This window comes from Malaya genurostris, chromosome 1 (assembly GCF_030247185.1).
Source record: "Malaya genurostris strain Urasoe2022 chromosome 1, Malgen_1.1, whole genome shotgun sequence".
In the NCBI taxonomy this organism is placed as follows: Eukaryota; Metazoa; Arthropoda; class Insecta; order Diptera; family Culicidae; genus Malaya; species Malaya genurostris.
In genome coordinates, this window is record NC_080570.1 from 158,305,036 (window position 1) to 158,327,177 (window position 22,142).

Sequence of the window (22,142 nt, forward strand, 5' to 3'; positions counted from 1 at the left end):
CAAGGCACAAAGTTGACTGACAGCGCACTGTAGATGCTGACTTGGCAGAGCCTCCTTGGATCGTTTCACTCACTTCATAAAAGACGATTGAAAAACGACGGCTAACGTTAGAAGCATTTTCGATTAGCGTGCACTAATCAAACAATTACAGGTTATTGGTCGATAGTAGCAAAAAAAAAAGAAAGATTTCCAATTAATTTTAACTAATGCGCCATTTCACGCCTTTGCTTATAAACAATCGAAACCCCCCCAATCAGGAGAAAATAATCGTTTCCGGATGGGGGCCGCCAAATCGTTTGGAACAATGGATGCCCCAAACCGGAATTCTAATTGGAAATCAAACCTCCCCCCGAAACGGACCAAAACCATATAAGCAAACAAATTAAATTAAAACGGTATTCCAACCTTTCTCACTAACTCCGGAGAGTGGGTATCCGATCGGACGGAGGAGGAATTGTTTTCCAGTGCCGAAGGTGCTAATGCTTCGGTTGATTTCCGCAGCGCTTTTGTTTCCGCCAAAACAATTATTGGGAACTAATTTTTGAAGGGCCCTCGGCTGGTCATTGAATTCAGTGCCCAGCCCCCATCAGTGTAGGCTTAGTGTAGGTAGCGCCACTTGACAGTGTTTGGCCGAAAACAATAAACAACAGACCTGGAATGTTGCATTTGTTTGTTGATCTTGGTAACCATGGAAAAAAGTGCCTATGGGAAGATCGAATTCCTGTTTTTAATTTTGTTTTTTTTTCCTATCGATTGCTCGGCTCTCAACCGGATCACTAACTTTTAACGGAAAGGAGGCTAATCAGATGCGACGCCACTCTCGGCTTACGGTTTGAGAAGGGCTGAGGGTGTTACCGAAGGGCACTTTCATTAATCATCGTCACCTGGAACCTGGAAACAGACATTCTTCTGCTCCAATCATCGGTTCGTTTGAAGGTTTGGTTTGTTGAATGAACCAGAAAACCAGAAATGTCGAACGGCATTCTCGATCCAGGAGAAAACATCTGACATAGTTTTCTTTTTTTTACGCTTTGGAATGCCGATTAACTTTTGTGAGCTAATGAGCTGTGACTTACTGGTCCCGAAAAATCATATTGAATCCCTTAACTGGCACGGTTCAGGCCTTTTTTTATAGACCTACGGGTTTTTTATGATTAATTCATAAATGACGCTCGTGGAATCGACCCCCCTCGAAGGGAATATTTTGTGCCTTAAATATCACAGTTTCCAATTGTGTTCCAAGCTTTTCATACGAAAAACACAAACTTTAATTAACTAATGAACTGACATTGAAATTCTCGACCATTGACTCAACAAAGTGAACATCAGGGTTTTTTTATGTTGAAGGTGGAAGCATTTCGAGAAAAAAAATATTTGGCAAGCAATCTGCAGTTTGTGCTAGGCAAAGAGTTATGGGCTGAGGGCCAGTGGGTCAGTGTGGTTTAGGGTGATTTAGAAGACTATTTTCACGCGTCAAATACGATTTTCTCAGAAACAGTGACGAATATAAAAAAAAGACTGATAATCTCTTAGAAAATTAGTTTAGATTATTCTGTGAAAATTTCAGTACTTTAGCGGTCGGGAAAGTTTTTTTTCTGAAGGAAGAATTGCCTAGCGGAAAACGCCGTCTTTCAACTTGTTCATTGCATGTCTCGCCTTCAGAAGCATGGATCAAAAAACTATCCTGACAATGTCTAGATAATTTGATTTTGATGCGATTAGTGTATAAAAACATATATGTTGTCGCGATAAAAATGAAGTGAATGTTATTTTTGTGAAGGTAAGTCGATTTCTATGGCGGCTCAAACAGGCTATCAAACAAGCGGTAGCTTTCTTGGATTTTATAGGATGTAGTCAAACTAGTATCCGAAAATATCAAAACTTTCTTGGCCACCCGGCCACATCGAGAGTCATTTTGCACATTTGCGAGAGAGCATGGAGAGAAATTTAATACGCACGGCGAGCCACGTGGTTTTACGCGACCTACTAGCCTTAGCCCTTAATTGAGCGTTTCAGGTGATCATTTCATGAACTCTTTAGCTTTAATAAGTCGAGAGACATCATTCGAAATAAACGTACTCTGGTAAACGATAAACGTGTAGTTAGACTTGATCGTAAGACGTGGCACATCTAATTTTTACTATTTCTACCTCTTGAAGTATTATAGCTTTATAGTGTTCCACAATATTTTTGGTTACTAACTAGTTTAATGTCTTAAAAAGTTATAAAGTAATTCAAATAACATGACAAAAAGACAGAAACCGAACCAGGTATTGATTTGGTTGAATTGTATGAAAAAAAAACCTTTTCAATTTGTAAACAGTTATGTCAAGTTAACATAGATTTAAATGTGGCAACCCTGCACGCTGTACAAAATTAAACAAAGTACGCTACCGCCTAGCAGGTGGCGTTTTCTTCTTCCGTACCCGCACGTACCGATTTGGCATAATTTTGCATGGCAATTTGAAAGTTTTGATACTTATTGAATTTCGAAACCTGAAGTCGAATCTGGGAAAAAATAGCACAGTATCGTTTAATACATCAAGAGCTTTAATTTGAGCCGTTTCTGAGAAATTTAATTGAGTTCCGTTTTTGGAATTTTCTTCACTATTACCGATGCGTTCGGAAGTGGAAACTAGTAGTCCCAAAGTAGATTTATATATCCACTAACTAACAAGGTCTGACAACTAGAATATACCAGTAAATTTAAAAAAATTTGCATCTCGTTTTGCCATCAGTTTTGAAAAAACTTCAAAAATTTGAAAACTTTTCACTTATCACGCTTTAATACCGGAACCAAACGTTGAATCTGAATCAACTTTTCGGGAACTTTTTTGAGAATTTCAAGACCTTACATTTGCATCTTTGTTTGTTAAAATTGGTAAAAAAATTTCCGATAAAATTGTGTGCGCATTCTCCCATAGATTTGCATATATTGCTTAGTAATTCCGGAACCGGAAATCGGATAAAGGTAAGATTCAATAGCGAGCTATGTACCATAAAACTGACGACACGACCAGGCACTCCGAAGAAAAATCTGCATTAAAATTGTCCGTTGACGATTCACCGATAGTTACCAGAAATATAGCGACCCCTTGAGAATCATAAAAATAATCTTCTCGAGCAACACTATTTAAGTTACTAAGATCAAGTTACCAAGGAGCCCAAGAATAAATAAACAAACAATTTGAGAACGTATAGCAGATACATGGAAGCGTAATAGGAATGAAATGTGAATCAATTTGTCTTTAAAATAGTTTAAAAAAATGACCAGTGTTCCGAAAAAAGATGTAATTGCCCCCAATGAAGGTTTCCTATCGCGAGTAATCTTACATTACTCTCGAACTAGTCAATATGCCCTTGTTGTGAGCGGTGGTGGAGGCTCGAAGGCTCGAAGTAGTTGTGAATTGTTTGATAAGAAATTAAATTCATGGCTAAGGAATAAAACCAATTACAAAAGCAAAATTGCATGATATATTTGTGTTTTCTAAAGACACAAAGACATTTGCTCAGTTCGTCGTCCCTCCGCACCTTGATTCAGAAGTCGGTTTTCACAGTAATGGAATAGCCTTTCTATATGAGAAAGACACAATCTGTTAGTTTACAAAGTTTTGGTTACCAACACAAGCAGGCTATGCGGTCAGCACCACCTTTTTTTATCACATTGGTTTCGACAAAATGAACATGAACTTAGCGACGCTCCTTTCGCCGATGATAACGCAAATAGGTGACTAATTAGTTACGGTAATTTTGAATTTGTTACTGTTACTTTTTTAATTTTTTTGAGTACTTTGATAAGTTCCTATGAAGTTAACGAAACACCTCTTTCAAATAAGCTTGCAAACAAATCAAAACCCAATGGACAGTTTGTTGCTAATAAGTTGCCAATTAGTTAAAGTAATTTTGATTTTTTTTGGGCCAATTTTTTCAATTTTTTGAGTATTTGGCTAAGTTGAAATTAATGAAGTCCTCCCTCCCCCAAAAAGTTTGAAAACAAAACAATACCCAGTGGATAATATGTTGCTTATTAGTTGCTAATTGGTAACGGAATTTTGAATTTGTCGCTAATTTTTTTTTCAGAGTACCTCCATGTGAAGTTTTCGAAGCAGCGCTCCTTAATAAGGCAACAAATCGAAACCCAGTGGATAGTTTGTTGCTAATTAGTTACAGTAATTTTGATTTTTTTGGTAATTTTTTGAGTATTTCGCTAAGTCCATATGAAATTAATGAATAAGATAAGCTTGGAAACAAATCGAAACCCAGCGGATAGTTTATTGCTAATAAGTTGCTAATTAGTTAAGGTAATTGAGATTTTTTTGGGCCAATTTTTTCAATCTTTTGAGTATTTGGCTAAGTTGAAATTAATGAAGTCCTCCCTCCCCCAAAAAGTTTGAAAACAAAACAATACCCAGTGGATAATATGTTGCTTATTAGTTGCTAATTGGTAACGGAATTTTGAATTTGTTGCTCAATTTCATTAACTTCATATAAGTTCATAAACGAAGTACTTAAAGAAAATTAAACTAATGAGCAGCTAATTCAAAATTACCGTAACTAATTAGCAACAAACTATCTATTCGGTTCCGAGTTGCTTTCAAGCTTATTTGAGAGAGGTGCTACGTTAACTTCATATGAACTTAACGAAGTACTAAAAAAAAAACACTGAACAACAAATTTAAAATTACCGTGATCTAGAAAATGTTTTATCGAACGCAAAATCTATATGGGACTGATATGCAAATATGAGCAGTACAAGTCGATTAAACCGAGAGAGTTTTCTCTTGTCTAGAGCCCAATACCGCTCCATAGGTCCGGACCCACCGAACTTTAGGTACAACATGAACTCCGTTCGCTTTATACCATTAGAAAATATCTTTGGCGTAGTGACAAGATGCCAAATCCGATCCAGATTAGCGATAGAGTAATCACTAGGTGGATAAAAAAAGTTTTTTTTTTATTCTGAATAACGACATATTGATTTTTCGATAGTATTTTATTGGTATTCCTAATAACGCTAGCTAAATCAAAATCAAGCTAGGATCATGATATAATTTCGGAGTCAAAGTAATAAGTAAAAGTCAGTATTGTTATACAAATATGTGATGCCTTTCATTTGAATCTAAGTTAGTAAAAAAAGGTTATGCCATTTGCGAGAACATGGGGTGTTCATGTTTTGCAATTTTTCGATCGTATCCTGTATCCAAGGATGGCTTTAATCGTATCAAAGAACACTCACTGGCAACTCTTCACACGATTGAATCAGTGCCATCAAAGAGAGACGGATACCATCGCAACAACAAAAACCCGGCATGGCTCATTTAACATAGAATAGACACCAGTGCGAGAGCGAATTACTCTCGATGACATTTCTGAGAAACAAAGGTTAGCACGCTGCTGTGGGGATTCTCTCTGAAAAAAACAAACGGTCGTTTATTCTCTATTCGCGATTCGATTATGTATGGGCAGTGGATAATTGCGATAGAATCATTTTACTATTGCCGCTTGTTCTAACTATGTTCGTATAACCTTTGTATAAGTTGTGTCTATGAAAATGTATGTGAATGTTCCACACAAGGGTTTTAAAATATTGCAACCTAGTATGAGAATCATCAAGTTGAATCATCGATTCGATTTTCTGCGATAATTATCAACTTGCGATTCTTTCTTGGGAAATTCCACACAGCAACGATCATTATCATACTGTAATTTTTTTAAAAGCGTAATTTTTCATACTCAGAGTATGAAGTGGAGAGAAGAAATGTAGAAAAATTCTCTCGCGGTTCATGCATTGAGAGATACAAGTTCTTGTAGCATCTTCTAACGGATTGAAAATGTTGTATAAAATATAGATCAATATCGAGCAACTTCTGTCAAATTATCGGGAATCATCAACACTGCCTGTATCTCTGAAACCGAAAATCGGATCCGGATAAAATTTAAAAGTATTGCATCGGAATGTATGGCCTTCCACATGAATATAAGCTTGTGAAATCGTTTAAGCCATCTCCGAGATAATTAAGTGCATATTTTGTTGAAATGTTTCATCCTTTAATTCCGCAACCAAAAGTTCGACCCGGATAAAACATCTTCGTTGTTATCAACCAGATTGGTGAAAAAAAATAACTCACGTGAAATGTTTCGTGCATGCGTAGTGCTAATTACGCATTGACAATTACAGATTCTCAGTTCCACGTTGAAAACTTTCAGTAATGCATCATAGTGATATTGTCTACCCTTATTCTTGATAACGACGTATTACATTCAGTAAAAACCATTCAAGCGAAGAGGTTGTGTTTCGATTGTACTGGCTCGTGAGTTAACGGCTGCTACCGAGACAATTCTAAGCTTCAGGTAGTTAAACTGCCCATAGCAAACGCAATATTCGGGGCGTTTCCCGACTGGAAAGCTAGCAACGAAGGCCATCCCGTTCATACGCACAGAGGTGTAGAGACACAGAGGTGCGAGAGCATAGAAGTGACGAGTCACAGAGGTGCCATCGCATAAAGGTGCGAAGACGAAGGGGTGCAAAGGCACAGAGGTGCTAAAGCAACCCAGTGCTGATCTACCAGGTACCAGAATTTGTACGCTGCGTAGGATCAAAAGAGACGGCATATATCGCGAGGTGCTACACTGCAAGCATCGCATTTGATCGCCACCAAGAGCAAAAGCACTGTACCTGGGGTCAGGTACAGCAAGTGCAGTGGTGTTCACAACGACGGCAGAGCAACTGAGATAGCAGTAAACGACAGAAGACTGCCAATTGGAAACAGCAAAAGACTGCCAATTGGAAATCGTTGGAAGAGCTTCACGTCGTTCTTCACGATAAAGGAACAGAGACATCAGCTACAAGGTAGATTTAATTTAATTTATTTTTTATTTCTTATATCTGAAATTTTACTAAACATAAGTTTTTATTTTGGTATTATTAATTTACAAAAAAAATTTAATGTAATGGATGATCTCATGGAAGATCATCCGAATCCGATTCCGGATACTAGTAAAAGTTTAAATACTCCGAGGGCTAAACATTATCCACAGGGTACCACTGGGCCATGGATAGTCTATCTTCGAAAAAAAGAAAAGATTTTAAACTTGATGCAAATTACAAAGGATTTGACATCACATTTCTCTGAAGTTAAAGAAATCTGTAAGGTTAATAGAGATAAAATTCGAGTTGTAGTTAACGACTTGAAACAGGCAAACGATATTGTAACCTGTAAATTATTTGCTATTGAATATCGAGTTTACATTCCATCGAAGGAGGTAGAAATTGACGGTGTTGTGACTGAAGCAAGTCTGACAGCAGATGATTTACTTAAAAATGGAGTTGGCCGTTTTAAAAACTCCATGCTTGAGGGAGTTAAGATACTCGAGTGCAAACAATTGTACTCAGCATCTATTGTCGATGGAAAAAAGTCTTATCGTCCCTCAGATTCGTTTCGCGTAACATTTGCCGGATCTGCATTGCCTAGCCATGTCTATATCGATAAAATTCGTCTTCCTGTTCGGCTTTTCGTACCGCATGTTATGAATTGCACGAACTGTAAAAAATTCGGACATACAGCTACTTACTGTAGTAATAAGTCCAAATGTATCAAATGTCAAGGGCCTCATAAGGATAATCTTTGCGATAAAGATGTTGAAAAATGTGTTTATTGTGGGGAAAGCCCTCATGATGATCTTTCAGTGTGCGCTGCATTTAAGCTGCGTAAAGACAAAATGAAGCTTTCTTTAAAAGCACGGTCTAAGCGCACATATGCAGAAATGCTCAAAACGGTCATACATGTCTCCCCTTTGGAAACCGAAAACGGTTTTTCAAATCTTGCGGAGCCAGAGGAATCTGACTCTGACGGAAATAGTGAAGATACCTCGTTTGTCACTCCTCAAGGGTCTGTTAAGAGGAGATTAACAAACCACAAAATACCAAAAAAGACACCTAAAATTATACCTTCAAAAAAAGATCCCCGTGTTAAAGCTAAAAAGCCAAATTTAAAACCAAAAACTGTGCCTCCTGGTTTGTCAAATTCACAAACCAATCCAGGAACTAGCTCAAGAAAAGACAATAATCCAGTGGGCTCCATTTCACATTCACCAACAGGATTACTGAAATTTTCGAAAATTGTAGAATGGATTTTCGCTGCATTCAATATTTCTGAACCTCTAAAGACCATCATAACAGCATTCCTTCCAATAGCTAGAACTTTTTTGAAACAGTTATCAGCTCAATGGCCAGCTCTTACAGGTTTTGTATCATTTGATGGATAATTTATCATCCGCCGCAAATGATTCAATCACTGTCCTGCAGTGGAATTGTCGAAGCATCATGCCAAAACTTGATTCATTTAAAGTTTTGTTGCATAGTCAAAAATGTGATGTATTTGCTTTGTGCGAAACATGGCTTACATCAAACATAGCCTTAAATTTTAATGACTTTAACATTATACGTCTCGACAGAGACTCCCCGTATGGTGGAGTGCTTTTAGGAATTAAGAAATGTTATTCCTTTTATAGATTAAACATTCCTTCGACTTCTAGTATAGAAGTTGTTGCTTGTCAAATAAACATTAAAGGAAAGGACATTTGCATTGCTTCGGTATATATTCCTCCAAGAGCTCAAGTTGGACAACGACAGCTTAATGAAATTGTCGAAGCCCTTCCTGCTCCACGTTTGATTTTAGGAGATTTCAATTCGCACGGAATGATGTGGGGTTCCGTTTACAATGATAGCAGATCATCTCTAATATATAATATTTGCGACAATTTTAGCATGACGGTACTAAATATGGGTAGCATGACACGGATCCCAAGACCTCCTGCACGTCCAAGTGCATTAGATTTATCTCTTTGTTCGACTTCAATTCGACTAGATTGCACCTGGAAAGTATTTCCTGATTTACATGGTAGCGATCATTTACCAATCATCATCTCAATTAGCAGTAACAAAGGCATTGCTAATTCAGTTAATATTCCATATGATTTGACAAAAAATATTGACTGGATTAAATACCAAAGTAATATTTCAAGTGTCTTAACTTCAATGGAAGAGCTTCCCCCACTTGAAGAATATGACTTCCTCGTTTGTTCGATTCTGGAGGCCGCAGAACAAGCCCAAACCAAACGATTTCTTGGTCCATCGTCTAACAGAAGACCTCCAAATCCTTGGTGGGACAAAGAGTGCTCAGATGCTAAACACGCGAAACAAAATGCTTTCAAGACGTTTTTAAAACGAGGAGGAGGAACTCCTCAGAATTTTGAAAAATTCTTGGTTTTAGAAACCAAGTACAAGAACATACTTCGGGTTAAGAAATGCAGCTATTGGAGACATTTTGTGGAAGGTTTGTCAAGAGAAACCTCAATGAGCACTCTTTGGAATACGGCCAGACGAATGAGGAATCGTAACGTAGGAAATGAGAGTGAGGAGTACTCGAATCGATGGATATTTGATTTTGCGAGGAAAGTTTGTCCAGATTCCGTTCCTACGCATAGCATTGTTAGGGAGTCTTCTTCAAATGATGATTCCATTGATAGCCCCTTTTCAATGATGGAATTTTCCATAGCACTCATGTCTTGTAACAATAACGCTCCTGGATTGGACAGAATTAAATTCAACTTGGTGAAGAATCTGCCCGACCTCGCAAAAAGACGTTTGTTGGAATTGTTCAACAAGTTTCTTGAGCAAAATATTGTTCCACCTGACTGGAGACAAGTGAAAGTTATCGCCATTCAAAAGCCGGGGAAACCAGCTTCCAATCACAACTCATATAGACCCATTGCGATGTTGTCCTGCATCAGAAAATTGTTCGAAAAAATTATTCTACGACGTCTCGACACTTGGGTCGAGACGAACGGTTTGTTGTCAGATACTCAGTTTGGCTTCCGTAGAAATAAAGGGACGAATGATTGCCTTGCATTACTTTCGTCTGACATCCAAATTGCCTTCGCTCAAAAGCAACAAATGGCATCTGTATTTTTAGACATTAAAGGAGCATTTGATTCAGTTTCCATTGATGTTCTTTCAGACAAGCTCCACCAACATGGACTCCCAGCGGTTATAAATAATTATTTGCACAACCTTTTGTCAGAGAAACGCATGCATTTTTCACATGGCGATTTGGCAACAATCAGAATTAGCTACATGGGTCTCCCGCAAGGCTCATGCCTCAGTCCGCTCCTCTATAATTTTTACGTGAATGACATTGACAGCTGTCTAGTAACCCCATGTACACTAAGACAATTGGCAGATGATGGCGTGGTTTCAGTTACTGGATCCAAAGCTATTGATCTGCAAAAACCATTGCAAGATACCTTAGATAAATTGTCCGTTTGGGCTGTTCATCTTGGTATCGAATTCTCTGCGGAGAAAACAGAGCTGGTCGTCTTTTCAAAAAAGCATGATCCCGCGCAACTTCAGCTTCATATGATGGGAAGAATAATCGAACAGGTTTTGACTTTCAAATACCTCGGGGTGTGGTTTGATTCCAAATGCACGTGGGGAGGACACATTAGGTATCTGATAACGAAATGCCAACAAAGAGTAAATTTTCTTCGAACAATAACAGGGTCTTGGTGGGGTGCTCATCCGCAAGATCTAATAAAATTGTATCAGACAACGATACTTTCAGTGATGGAATATGGATGCGTTTGTTTTCGTTCCGCTGCAAATTCTCATATTATCAAACTTGAGCGAATTCAGTACCGTTGTTTGCGAATTGCTTTAGGCTGCATGCATTCGACACATACAATGAGTCTTGAAGTTCTGGCGGGAGTTCTTCCATTAAAAGATCGATTTTGGGAGCTTTCATCACGCCTGCTAATAAGATGTGATGTGCTGAATCCCATGGTAATTAATAATTTCGAACGACTAGTCGAGCTTCGATCTCAAACAAAATTCATGACAGTATATTTTAACCATATGTCACAGGAAATCAACCCTTCAAGATATATTCCTATCCGTGTCAGCCTCCTAAATGTACCTGACTCAACTTTATTTTTCGACACATCCATGCAGCGCGAAGTGCGTGGAATCCCGGACCACCTACGCTCTATGGAAATCCCAAAAATATTTTCAAGTAAGTTCAGGCATATTAACTCTGAGAAAATGTTTTACACGGACGGATCGCGAATGGAAGAAGCGACAGGGTTTGGTATGTTCAACAATAATGTTTCGGCCTCATTCAAGCTTCAAGAACCTGCATCTGTTTATATAGCAGAGTTAGCAGCAGTTCATTATAGCTTGAATGTAATCGTCACATTATCTCCAAACCATTATTTCCTCTTCACAGATAGTCTGAGTGCAATTGAAGCCATTCGCTCAAACGCTGCTGGCAAAAATGAACCGTTTTTCTTGGGTAAAATAAAACAGTGTCTGAACGACATATTGAATAATAATTATCTAATCACAATAGTTTGGGTTCCGGCTCATTGCTCCATTCCAGGCAATGAAAGAGCCGATATTTTAGCCAAACGTGGTGCTATTGAGGGTGAAATTTATGAGAGACCGATTGCTTTCAACGAATTCTATAGCGCGTCTCGCCAAAGAACACTTGCCAGCTGGCAAGCTTCTTGGGATAAAGATGATCTGGGTCGGTGGATGCACTCAATTATTCCTAAAATATCGACAAAGGCATGGTTCAGGGGACTGGATGTGAGTAGAGATTTCATTCGTGTGATGTCCAGACTCATGTCCAATCACTACACGTTAGATGCACATCTCCTTCGAATTGGACTTTCCGAGACTAATCATTGTGCTTGCGGCGAAGGTTACCGCGATATTGACCATGTTGTTTGGACATGCGTGGAGTTTCGTGATGTCAGATCTCAACTAATAAATTCCTTGCGTACCCAAGGTAGACTATCCAATGTCCCAGTTCGCGACATTCTTGCTTGTCGTGACCTTCCATACATGAAACTTCTTTATCATTTCATTAAATCCATTGGAGTTCCAATTTAAATTTTATTTTATGTTAAACTGTTTTCTCTTCCATGAGTTCAACCAATAGCCAACTATAGGATATTGAATATAAGTGGTGAACTGATACAAACAATCCTGAAATAGTTATAAGATCATGTACAAAATAAATGTATTTTATTTAATGTAATTTAAAATAGCAACTCGCTTGATAAAAACAGTGTTTAGATTAACTAATGAGTACCAACATACTAATATGATATTCGAAATGTATTAGGTTTAAACTACTATGTATTGTGGATGCCACGGCGAAGAAAAACTTATGTATATTGCCTATGAAATAAACGATTTTATGAAAAAAAAAAAAAAAAAACGACGTATTAATTTTTCGATCGAGTGCGGTACGATCGAATCCACCTTCGAGAAAAATGTGCCGAAAGTGAAGTGCACTTAGTCGGTTATTTTCTTTTACTGTTCAAGTTTGTCAAAATCGATTGAATAACCATCAAAACAAATCAAACCCAGTGGATAGTTTGTTTCTGATCAATTCCGGTGGTTTGGAATTTGCAGCTTTTTTTTTAATTTTTTCTAAAATTTCGCAAAGTTTATACGAAACTAACGAAGCATTCGCTAAGTTCTTGTTCATACTGATCTAGAAAATCGAAAATCGAACGATTTTTCAACCTAACCACGAACCAGAATTTGCCGAGGGAACTGCGGCCATGAATTTGACGACCACACAGTGTCTATAAATAAAATAAAAAAAAAACAAAAAACATAACTACTCACTAGAGATGGTCGGGTATCGAGTATTTTACCCGAAACCCGACCCGTACCCGTACCCGACGGGTTTTTGGTCGGGTACGGGTAAAAATTTTTATTTTCAATCGGGTACGGGTCGGGTACGGGTAAAAAAAAATTACTGCTTACTCGGGTACGGGTCGGGTCGGGTAAAAAAATTTACTACTCACTCGGGTACGGGTCGGGAACGGGTAAATTTTGTTTTTCTGATCGATTACCCGACCATTTGTACTTCACATAAATATGTTTACACGTTAACGAGAATTTTTTATTGCAAAACAGTTGTTCCGAAAAATAAACAATTTGATTCAAGGGGTTTTGACATTCGCGCCTTGAACCAGACCTGAAAACTGGCATCTTTTTCCAGAAAAAAAACATTTCTTTTCTTCATTTAAAAAAAAACGATCAATCATAGTTACGTGAAAAGTTATGTGAATATTTTCCACCCTACTTTTTTATAACATATTTAATAAGATACACTGCCTTAGCTCTAAGATGTTGCGGTCAGACCCTACTTTCCACGTAGGTTTTAATGGACTGCCATTTTAAAGCTGTTTAATGCACAATCCAGTAAAAATTATTTGATTAATATATAAATTGTAGTGTAGTATCACATATCACATTCAGATACCAGAAAACTGTTATTTTAAATATGGTTGGAGATTTTCAAAATTTACATATAAATCATTAGGGTTCTAACCATAAAAACATGAACATTTATTTCAGAAAATCTGCATAGAAGTTCTTCTTATTCTTCACTTCTGGGTGGTGTCACCTCACTTGAAATGACACCGATTGATGGCACAGCAAGTTGAGCTATATTACCAGTTCGATGTCAACATTTCATAAGGGCACATAAACCAATGAGAGTTTATCTTTGTTTACTTTCTCTTTTGTGAATATCTCCTTAATTTTCACGTGTACCTACAAAGTATTCGTGTAGAATGAAAGATAATATCTCTATGTTTCCAACATTACCAAATATGTAACGAACGTTTGTATAATAACGCAGATATAGTCGAAAGAGAAAGTAAACAAAGAAAATCTGTCAATTGTTTTTAGGCCCTTTTGAAATGTTGACGTCGAGTTAATTTACGTTTCTTTTCACTGAAAATCTCGATGCGTGACAGTCGCAAAAGTACGGGTGAAAATCTTTTCACGCGAAATGCTCAAATTTTCACCGTGTTCACTCGTTGAGGGTTCCAAGGGAGGTGGAACAGAAGTTCAATGGCTGTAAAAACCACCAGCTCCCGTTAACATCGTTGGTGTGGGTTTGTGAGGCTTACAAAACGGGCATATTTGACAGATTAATTTAAATCAAAATGATAATTCATTTTGCTTTGTAGTAAAAAAAAAATGTAACCAAAAACAATTTCTCACAAATGTTCAAACTACTTACACTTGAAGGACTCACAGTTCACCATTTTCAAAATTGAATTTTTCACATCGGGAATACACGTGAATTATTTGATGTTTGGTCAATTCACGTAAACGAACCGATGATACTCTATTAATTTTAGGGGATTTTCGTGATTTTTCAAGTGATTCTAATGTGAATTTTTATTTGTGTGTCAAGATAATGAGCACGCTTACTTGTGGTTCTAAAGAATTGGATCAAAAGTCGCACTGTTTCGTAAAAACCATACCTACCCAAAATAGAATACAGCGGGTATTACGGCATTTTGGATAAATATGCTTCTCGAAAAATTTGAGTAGATATTACTCCCTTTTGTTGACATTTGTAAATGAGTATAAAGTACCAAAGACATTGGAAATCTATTCATGCTTCACAGTGTATTTATATATTTAAATGTAAACAAGCATTTTAATGTATTTTACTTTCAAACTAGAGCCTGATACGCTCTATCTAGCTCGCTATCTAAAACACTATTTTTTCCATCCTGAATTTTGGTAAACTTTTTACTACTCATTCGGGTCGGGTACGGGTACAGGTAATTTTTAAACGGGTACGGGTCGGGTACGGGTAATGTTTTTTATTTTTTATCGGGTACGGGTAATTTTTTAAATTTTTAATCGGGTACGGGTCGGGTACGGGTAATTTTTTTTGCTGATCACTCGGGTACGGGTCGGGTTCGGGTATAAGAATTTCTATACCCGACCATCTCTACTACTCACCACAGAAGGGTATCCCCTCGGGGATCCACTGGCCGTTGTCGCACACTCGCCGTGACGGTCCGAGCAGCTCGAAGCCCCGCTCGCAGGAGTAGGACGCCACGGCCCCGTTCGGGAGCGCATCGTCCGTGAACTGGACCGTACTGTGGGCGGGAGCGCCCGGAAATTTGCAGCTTCCTCCACCGTCGGGCGACACCTGTGGGGATGCTGTCGGTTGTTCTGTGAAGGAATCAAGAAAATAGAGAGAACGAAAGTAGACAAAGGTTAATTAGTTGTTATTTTCTATTTTAATAGTTTGTTATAAAACCAAAGTTTGTGCGATCAACAGTTTGAGGTAAGGAAGTTTTGCAAAAGTTGTGACACAGTTAGGAAGGAACAACATCGTATGCTGGAATACGGACTAAACTGGTGCCTAACGGCGAAAGCTCGTAAAATTTGTCCCCTCAAACGGGCAATCAAGTAAAATAATAACGACCGCTTCAAACGATTTTTCGATTGAGCCGCCCGAGTGCCCTCAAGCAAAAAGTCGTCGTTGACTGTCGTCTGCTGTCGGGAGCATCAGCGTTATCTGGGTTGCTTTGATGGGAGATCCTTTCTTTTTGCCATAAAACAATACTTTCGCAGTCTTTTTAGCTATTTTGCAATCTACCCCAGCCTGCTACGTTTTCTACTACGGTGTCATTCGTGGAATTCCCAATTTTTATCAGCGAACTCATCCTTGGTCAGGTGCAGAAGTAGGTGAAATAACAGTTCCCGACCGTTTACCATCAGCTCGCTCTCTTCAAAATTGATCATGATTGGTCAGATTCCGACCTCTCACCTGTTTGCAGGTTTCTCATTCTCAACATCATCATCATCATCATCATCGTCCGAAGCACCCAGGCAGCCAGGCCGCACCTGAGACCATCTCCAAATAATTGAAACAAGTGCAGTTAACCTGTTCCATCACACCTCTTCGAATCGGGCCGCCCCGCCACCAGCAGCATCCCATGGAAAAACTCGTACGGTTTTCGCTTTAAATGCTGACGAGTGGAGGGAGGGAACCTGATTTAGCGGCGCGTAAATCTTTTCTCTAAATTTTATTTCCAGAGTTTCCTTCCCCAGATTAACAGATCTATACTCAAATGGACACACACACGCACACAAACCATAAGTGAATTCCGTTAGGCTTTCGAATTCGGCCACGGTCGGGTATCGAACGGCAAAAAAAAAAAATAGGTGAAGATTGCTCTCGGTTTGTTCCGCGCCGCGTGCAGATCGTTGCCGGGCCACCGCGCCCCAATCGTTATCAAAATCTGGGTCTGCACCGTTTCCAAGGAGCAGCTGGAGCAGGTGGAGCAGGCGATTTCCTCTTGCTCAAGCAAGAAGGAAAAACTGTTAATTTTTGGCCGCGGCGAACAATGCCGAACCGATGCGCTGCTGGAAGATGTACGAATGTGTGTAAACACCCGACTGGAACTGGAATCATCATCAAGTGCCCCGCGGGAACTTTACGGGGAAGAATTCACCGAATCAATATGGGACTGTGGGAAGGTCTGTTCGGTTGATCAGCCGTGAAATATGTTCGAGTTTTCATTCGAGGTGCGTGCGGTGCCGGTTTATCGTCTTTCGTCGGAAGGCTGAATTACAAAAGCAAATTAAGCTTGGTTGGGGCTTGGATCCGAAATCAAGCCAACTCAGGTGGCTTCTTTGCCTGAGCCCGATCGCAGTGAAGTTCGCTTCTTCGAGTCGGTTGTTGACTTGAGGAGCTATCTTAAGGAATAAACAGGCACTTGAGTGGCGAGAAATTAGAGCTTCGCTGTTTGTCTGTGCTTGTGAATAGCAAATCAGTAGAACTATCGAACAAAGTTTTCACTGAAAATCAAGAACTCTTAACAAATAAAGTAAAGGTGAAAGTTTCCTAAGTACATTCTTGGGATGAAGCCTTCCTGTCCACCTGTTCTTTTCAAGAGTTGTTGCGTTTTCTGTAAAATAACTCATATTTTCTTGTGAAACACCCCTTAAATAGACTGTTCTTTGGTTGTTCTTCCGATCCGACCACGACTTATTATTACGCTTACGATTATTGTTGACATATCCTAATTCTATGTTTTCAATTATCAAATGGCTAGTTTCGGTTTTCGTATTGAGGCCCTTCATCTTGAGTTTCTTCAGCTTTGTTTTTACGATTTTCGGTTTAGTTCCCATTATTTCTTTTTAACTGGCAGCTGCCGGATTGCTTTTCTCGATTTCGATTGGAACGATTTCAATTTTCTGCCATCAAAATTAAATTTCTAATTTTTAAGTTTTGTTTGAAATACAAGGTTTTGTTTTGATTGCCGAGGTTTTAACCGACCTTAAGGGCTGAGGCCAGTAGGTCGCGTAAAACCACGTGACTCGCTGTGCGAATTACATTTCCCTCCATGCTCTCTCTCTCTCTCTCTCTCTCTCTCTCTCTCTCTCTCTCTCTCTCTCTCTCTCTCTCTCTCTCTCTCTCGCAAATGTGCAAAATGACTTTCGATGTGGCCGGGTGGCCAAGAAAGTTTCGACATTTTCGGTTACAAGTTTGACTACATCACATAAAATCCAATAAAGCTACCGCTTGTTTGGCAACCTTTTTGATCCGATTTTATTTCTCTCTCATGTTGCGTTACGTCACCAGGGAACTAAAATGGTGCCGCCATAGAAATCGAATTACCTTCACAAAAATAACATTCACTTCATTTTAACAACATATATCTTTTATACACTGATCGCATCTAAATTAAATTATCTAGACATTCTCAGGATAGATTTTTGATCCATGCTTTTGAAGACGAGATATTCAATGAACAAGTTGAAAGACGGTGTTTTCAGCGATTCAATTCTTGAATCATTCTGAAATTTTCACAGTATAATATTAACTAATTTTTTAAAAGATTATCAGTTTTTTTTTTATATTTGAGAAAATCAGATTCTAAGCGTGAAAATAACCCTCTAAAGCGCCTTAAAACACACAGGCCTCAGCCCTTAAGGTCGCCACTTCGGCCCGAATTAAACTTCCTCCCCCTATTTGTGAAGTTGGGAATCGAACCCAGGTGGTGGGGTACGTGAAAGGCATCGACTTTCCCATCACGCTATCCCCGTCCCCCGTTTAAGTTTTAATGATCATTGTTTAACAACTCCAAATGACTATTATCTTTCGGAACGTCAGACGAAGTTGCACGAATTAGCGAATTACGTTGATCCGCAGAGGTGGCTTTTGCTGTCCAACACAAACTGCTAATGCGCTGATGAGCCGAAGACGAAGCTTGAAAAAATAGCATTCCATTCTTGGAACATTAGTTTCAAACGCGATTTTTGAATTTTCGAACAACAACTTTGAACTTTTTGAGTAAAATACGTATATTTTAATTATCAATGGCTATTTTTGATTTTCTTGTTTCGTTTTTCCTATGTAATCCTTTTTATATTCCGGTTTCAATTCACAATTTTCATTTTTATGGGTCGGTTTTTATAAGTCAGTTGCGAATTTCAGTTTTAATTTGTTCTCGTTATGTTCTCATTTCATAGAGTTTCTATCCTCGATTTTAAATTTTGGAATTCAAATTTAATGTTTTCATTTAATGAATTTCTTCTTTCGATTTAAATATTAGTCGATTATATATTTCAACTTCATGTTTTCGACTTCGCAATTTATGTTCAATTCACATTTGATTTAGATTTTAAAACCGCAGATTTCAGATTTTTCTTTTCAGTTTTCCATTATCTATTTTTATGTTTCGATTTTCAATTCTCAATATTCGACTTTTATGTCGTTTTCGATTGAAAAAGCAGAAACTGGCCCAGAATAGTTTCAACAAGCAAAAACTTTTCACAAAACTGTACTGAGTTCGCCGGTGTTAGCAAAACCGATATAAGAATCAAGTTAAAAACTGACTCAATAACGTTGAAATCAGGTTCGAAACTGGTTCTAAAAAAAAACGGGTTTCGAAATTCATGTTCACAAGTTTTCTTTCAGTTATCCTATTTTAAATTCTTTCAATTCTTTCAAACTTTCATTTTTTTAGTTAGCATATTTTAGTTTTGTTATGTTTTCTACTTGCTGTTTACGTTTTCTTTTAGATTCTCAACCTTTTGTTGTAATTTTTTGCTTTCAATCAGAATTTCCCAAATTTACGCTTCGATCAGTTAGTTAGTTACAATTTTCAATTTATGGTTTATATTTAAATGGTTTTATTTGCAAAAGCGAAAACCTTGAGCTACAAGTTCAAAATTAAAAGTGAAAACAAGCATTTAATAACCAAGAGTTTAATCCGAGAAACAAACTTTTAAACACATGAAAAAAATTTTAATTAACGAAATAACAAAATTTTGCTACGATGAAGGAAAACTAATGTTTATTGCCTTATAAATTAAAGGTATTTATTAGAAAAAAAGGTAACACAACTAAACCGTATTTATGCCGATGAAAAGTGGAAATTGGAATGACATAGAAAACTAAAACCTGGTAACTGAGAACCAAAAAAAAAATACAACAATCAGAAATTAAAAGATCAAAAGGTTTAAAATCTAAACGAAAACAGAAATACAAACAATACAAAGTAAAACAGAAAATTTACAATTGAAACTTGAAAAGTGAAACCCTGAGCAACAAATTTAAAATTAAAAGTGAAAAAAAGAATTTTAATACCAAGATGTTGAACCCAAAAATGAAAAACAAAAATTTAAACACTGTTAACTGAAACTGTTAAAATAAAAACATCTAAATAGAATACACGTATTGAAAATTGTAATTTGAAAATGTAAAACTCTTAGCTGAAAATTAAATATAAACAATCGAAATTTATGAAAATTGAGGTGGGAAAGTAATCTGAAACTAAAAACGGTTAATTGAAAACAGAAAAGTACAACTGAAAAGTTTAAATATTGAAAACTAGAAAATAATATTTGAAATTTTATAATTGAATGTTGAAAACTGGTAATTAAAACTTGTGAACATGAATTCTATATTTAAAAGTCGAATATTGAGAACTGAAAATCGAAAAATGCAAAATTGGAAACATGAAACTGAAAACTAAACCTGAAAATTGCGAAAGAGAAATGGAAAGTTTAGACAATTGAGAAAAATAGTAGCTTGAAACAGAAACTAACTAACTAATCTAAACGAAAATAAAAATTCAAAAACAATAAAATCGGAAAATCGTCAAAAAGAATGAAATTGAAACCTTATTAAATTGAAAGCAGCGATATGCTAATCGAAGAATATAGAAACTGAAATTTACAGATGGTAATTAGAAAAGATTTTAATTCATAATTGGAGAATGGGAAATTCTAGCTTTACGATATGGTTTACAATTTTCCTTTTTTAGTCTCCAAAAATTGAATTTAGAATTTATTTTATTTTATTTTTAGTATTTTAATTTTACATTCTCCAATTTTACTTTCATATTTCAGTTTTTAAATTAGTGATTTTCGGTTTTTTAAAGTTCAATTTCAGTATTTCATTATGAATTCAAACATTTTCAATTTAAATCAATATTGAGTTTTCAATCGTGTAGAGTCAAATTTTAACTTCCGATCTGGTGATATATGATATTGTTTACAGTTTTCATGTTTCAGTTCTAAGGATTGATTTTAGATTTTATTATGTTTCGTATTTAGTAGGTTACTTTTCCATTTTTTAATTTTCACTTTCATATTTCTGTTTTCAATCCTATATTTTCAATTTAAATATGGCTCGTTTTTAGTATTCCAACTTTTCATTCTCTGATTATTAACTCAAATCTTTTCAATTTTTATTTTTAAATTTAAAATTATCATGTTCAAAAGTTTTTGTTTAGAATTTTTAATTGTCCACAGTCAAAATTGAATATTGATTTATTTTTTGTTGATAAAGTTAAAGAGTTTTAGTTTCGTTTTTGTAATATTTCGAAAAATTCTAGTATTTTAATTTTTAGTTTACAGTTTTTAGTTTTTAGTTTTTAGTTTTTAGTTTGTAGTTTTTAGTTTTTAGTTTTTAGTTTTTAGTTTTTAGTTTTTAGTTTTTAGTTTTTAGTTTTTAGTTTTTAGTTTTTAGTTTTTAGTTTTTAGTTTTTAGTTTTTAGTTTTTAGTTTTTAGTTTTTAGTTTTTAGTTTTTAGTTTTTAGTTTTTAGTTTTTAGTTTTTAGTTTTTAGTTTTTAGTTTTTAGTTTTTAGTTTTTAGTTTTTAGTTTTTAGTTTTTAGTTTTTAGTTTTTAGTTTTTAGTTTTTAGTTTTTAGTTTTTAGTTTTTAGTTTTTAGTTTTTAGTTTTTAGTTTTTAGTTTTTAGTTTTTAGTTTTTAGTTTTTAGTTTTTAGTTTTTAGTTTTTAGTTTTTAGTTTTTAGTTTTTAGTTTTTAGTTTTTAGTTTTTAGTTTTTAGTTTTTAGTTTTTAGTTTTTAGTTTTTAGTTTTTAGTTTTTAGTTTTTAGTTTTTAGTTTTTAGTTTTTAGTTTTTAGTTTTTAGTTTTTAGTTTTTAGTTTTTAGTTTTTAGTTTTTAGTTTTTAGTTTTTAGTTTTTAGTTTTTAGTTTTTAGTTTTTAGTTTTTAGTTTTTAGTTTTTAGTTTTTAGTTTTTAGTTTTTAGTTTTTAGTTTTTAGTTTTTAGTTTTTAGTTTTTAGTTTTTAGTTTTTAGTTTTTAGTTTTTAGTTTTTAGTTTTTAGTTTTTAGTTTTTAGTTTTTAGTTTTTAGTTTTTAGTTTTTAGTTTTTAGTTTTTAGTTTTTAGTTTTTAGTTTTTAGTTTTTAGTTTTTAGTTTTTAGTTTTTAGTTTTTAGTTTTTAGTTTTTAGTTTTTAGTTTTTAGTTTTTAGTTTTTAGTTTTTAGTTTTTAGTTTTTAGTTTTTAGTTTTTAGTTTTTAGTTTTTAGTTTTTAGTTTTTAGTTTTTAGTTTTTTGTTTTTTAGTTTTTTAGTTTTTTAGTTTCTAGTTTTTAGTTTTTAGTTTTTAGTTTTTAGTTTTTAGTTTTTAGTTTTTAGTTTTTAGTTTTTAGTTTTTAGTTTTTAGTTTTTAGTTTTTAGTTTTTAGTTTTTAGTTTTTAGTTTTTAGTTTTTAGTTTTTAGTTTTTAGTTTTTAGTTTTTAGTTTTTAGTTTTTAGTTTTTAGTTTTTAGTTTTTAGTTTTTAGTTTTTAGTTTTTAGTTTTTAGTTTTTAGTTTTTAGTTTTTAGTTTTTAGTTTTTAGTTTTTAGTTTTTAGTTTTTAGTTTTTAGTTTTTAGTTTTTAGTTTTTAGTTTTTAGTTTTTAGTTTTTAGTTTTTAGTTTTTAGTTTTTAGTTTTTAGTTTTTAGTTTTTAGTTTTTAGTTTTTAGTTTTTAGTTTTTAGTTTTTAG

General features: G+C 35.6%; 1 protein-coding gene across 5 annotated transcripts in view; it reads right to left on the bottom strand.

Annotated features, from left to right (window-relative positions):
* Positions 1-22,142, bottom strand: part of LOC131426449 (uncharacterized) — a 115,591-nt gene that overhangs the window by 52,613 nt on the left and 40,836 nt on the right. For all 5 annotated transcript variants that reach the window (XM_058589187.1, XM_058589184.1, XM_058589186.1 and 2 more), the window contains exon 2: positions 14,846-15,061. In XM_058589187.1, the coding sequence (XP_058445170.1) occupies positions 14,846-15,061 (216 nt within the window). The remainder of the gene's footprint in view (positions 1-14,845; positions 15,062-22,142) is intronic.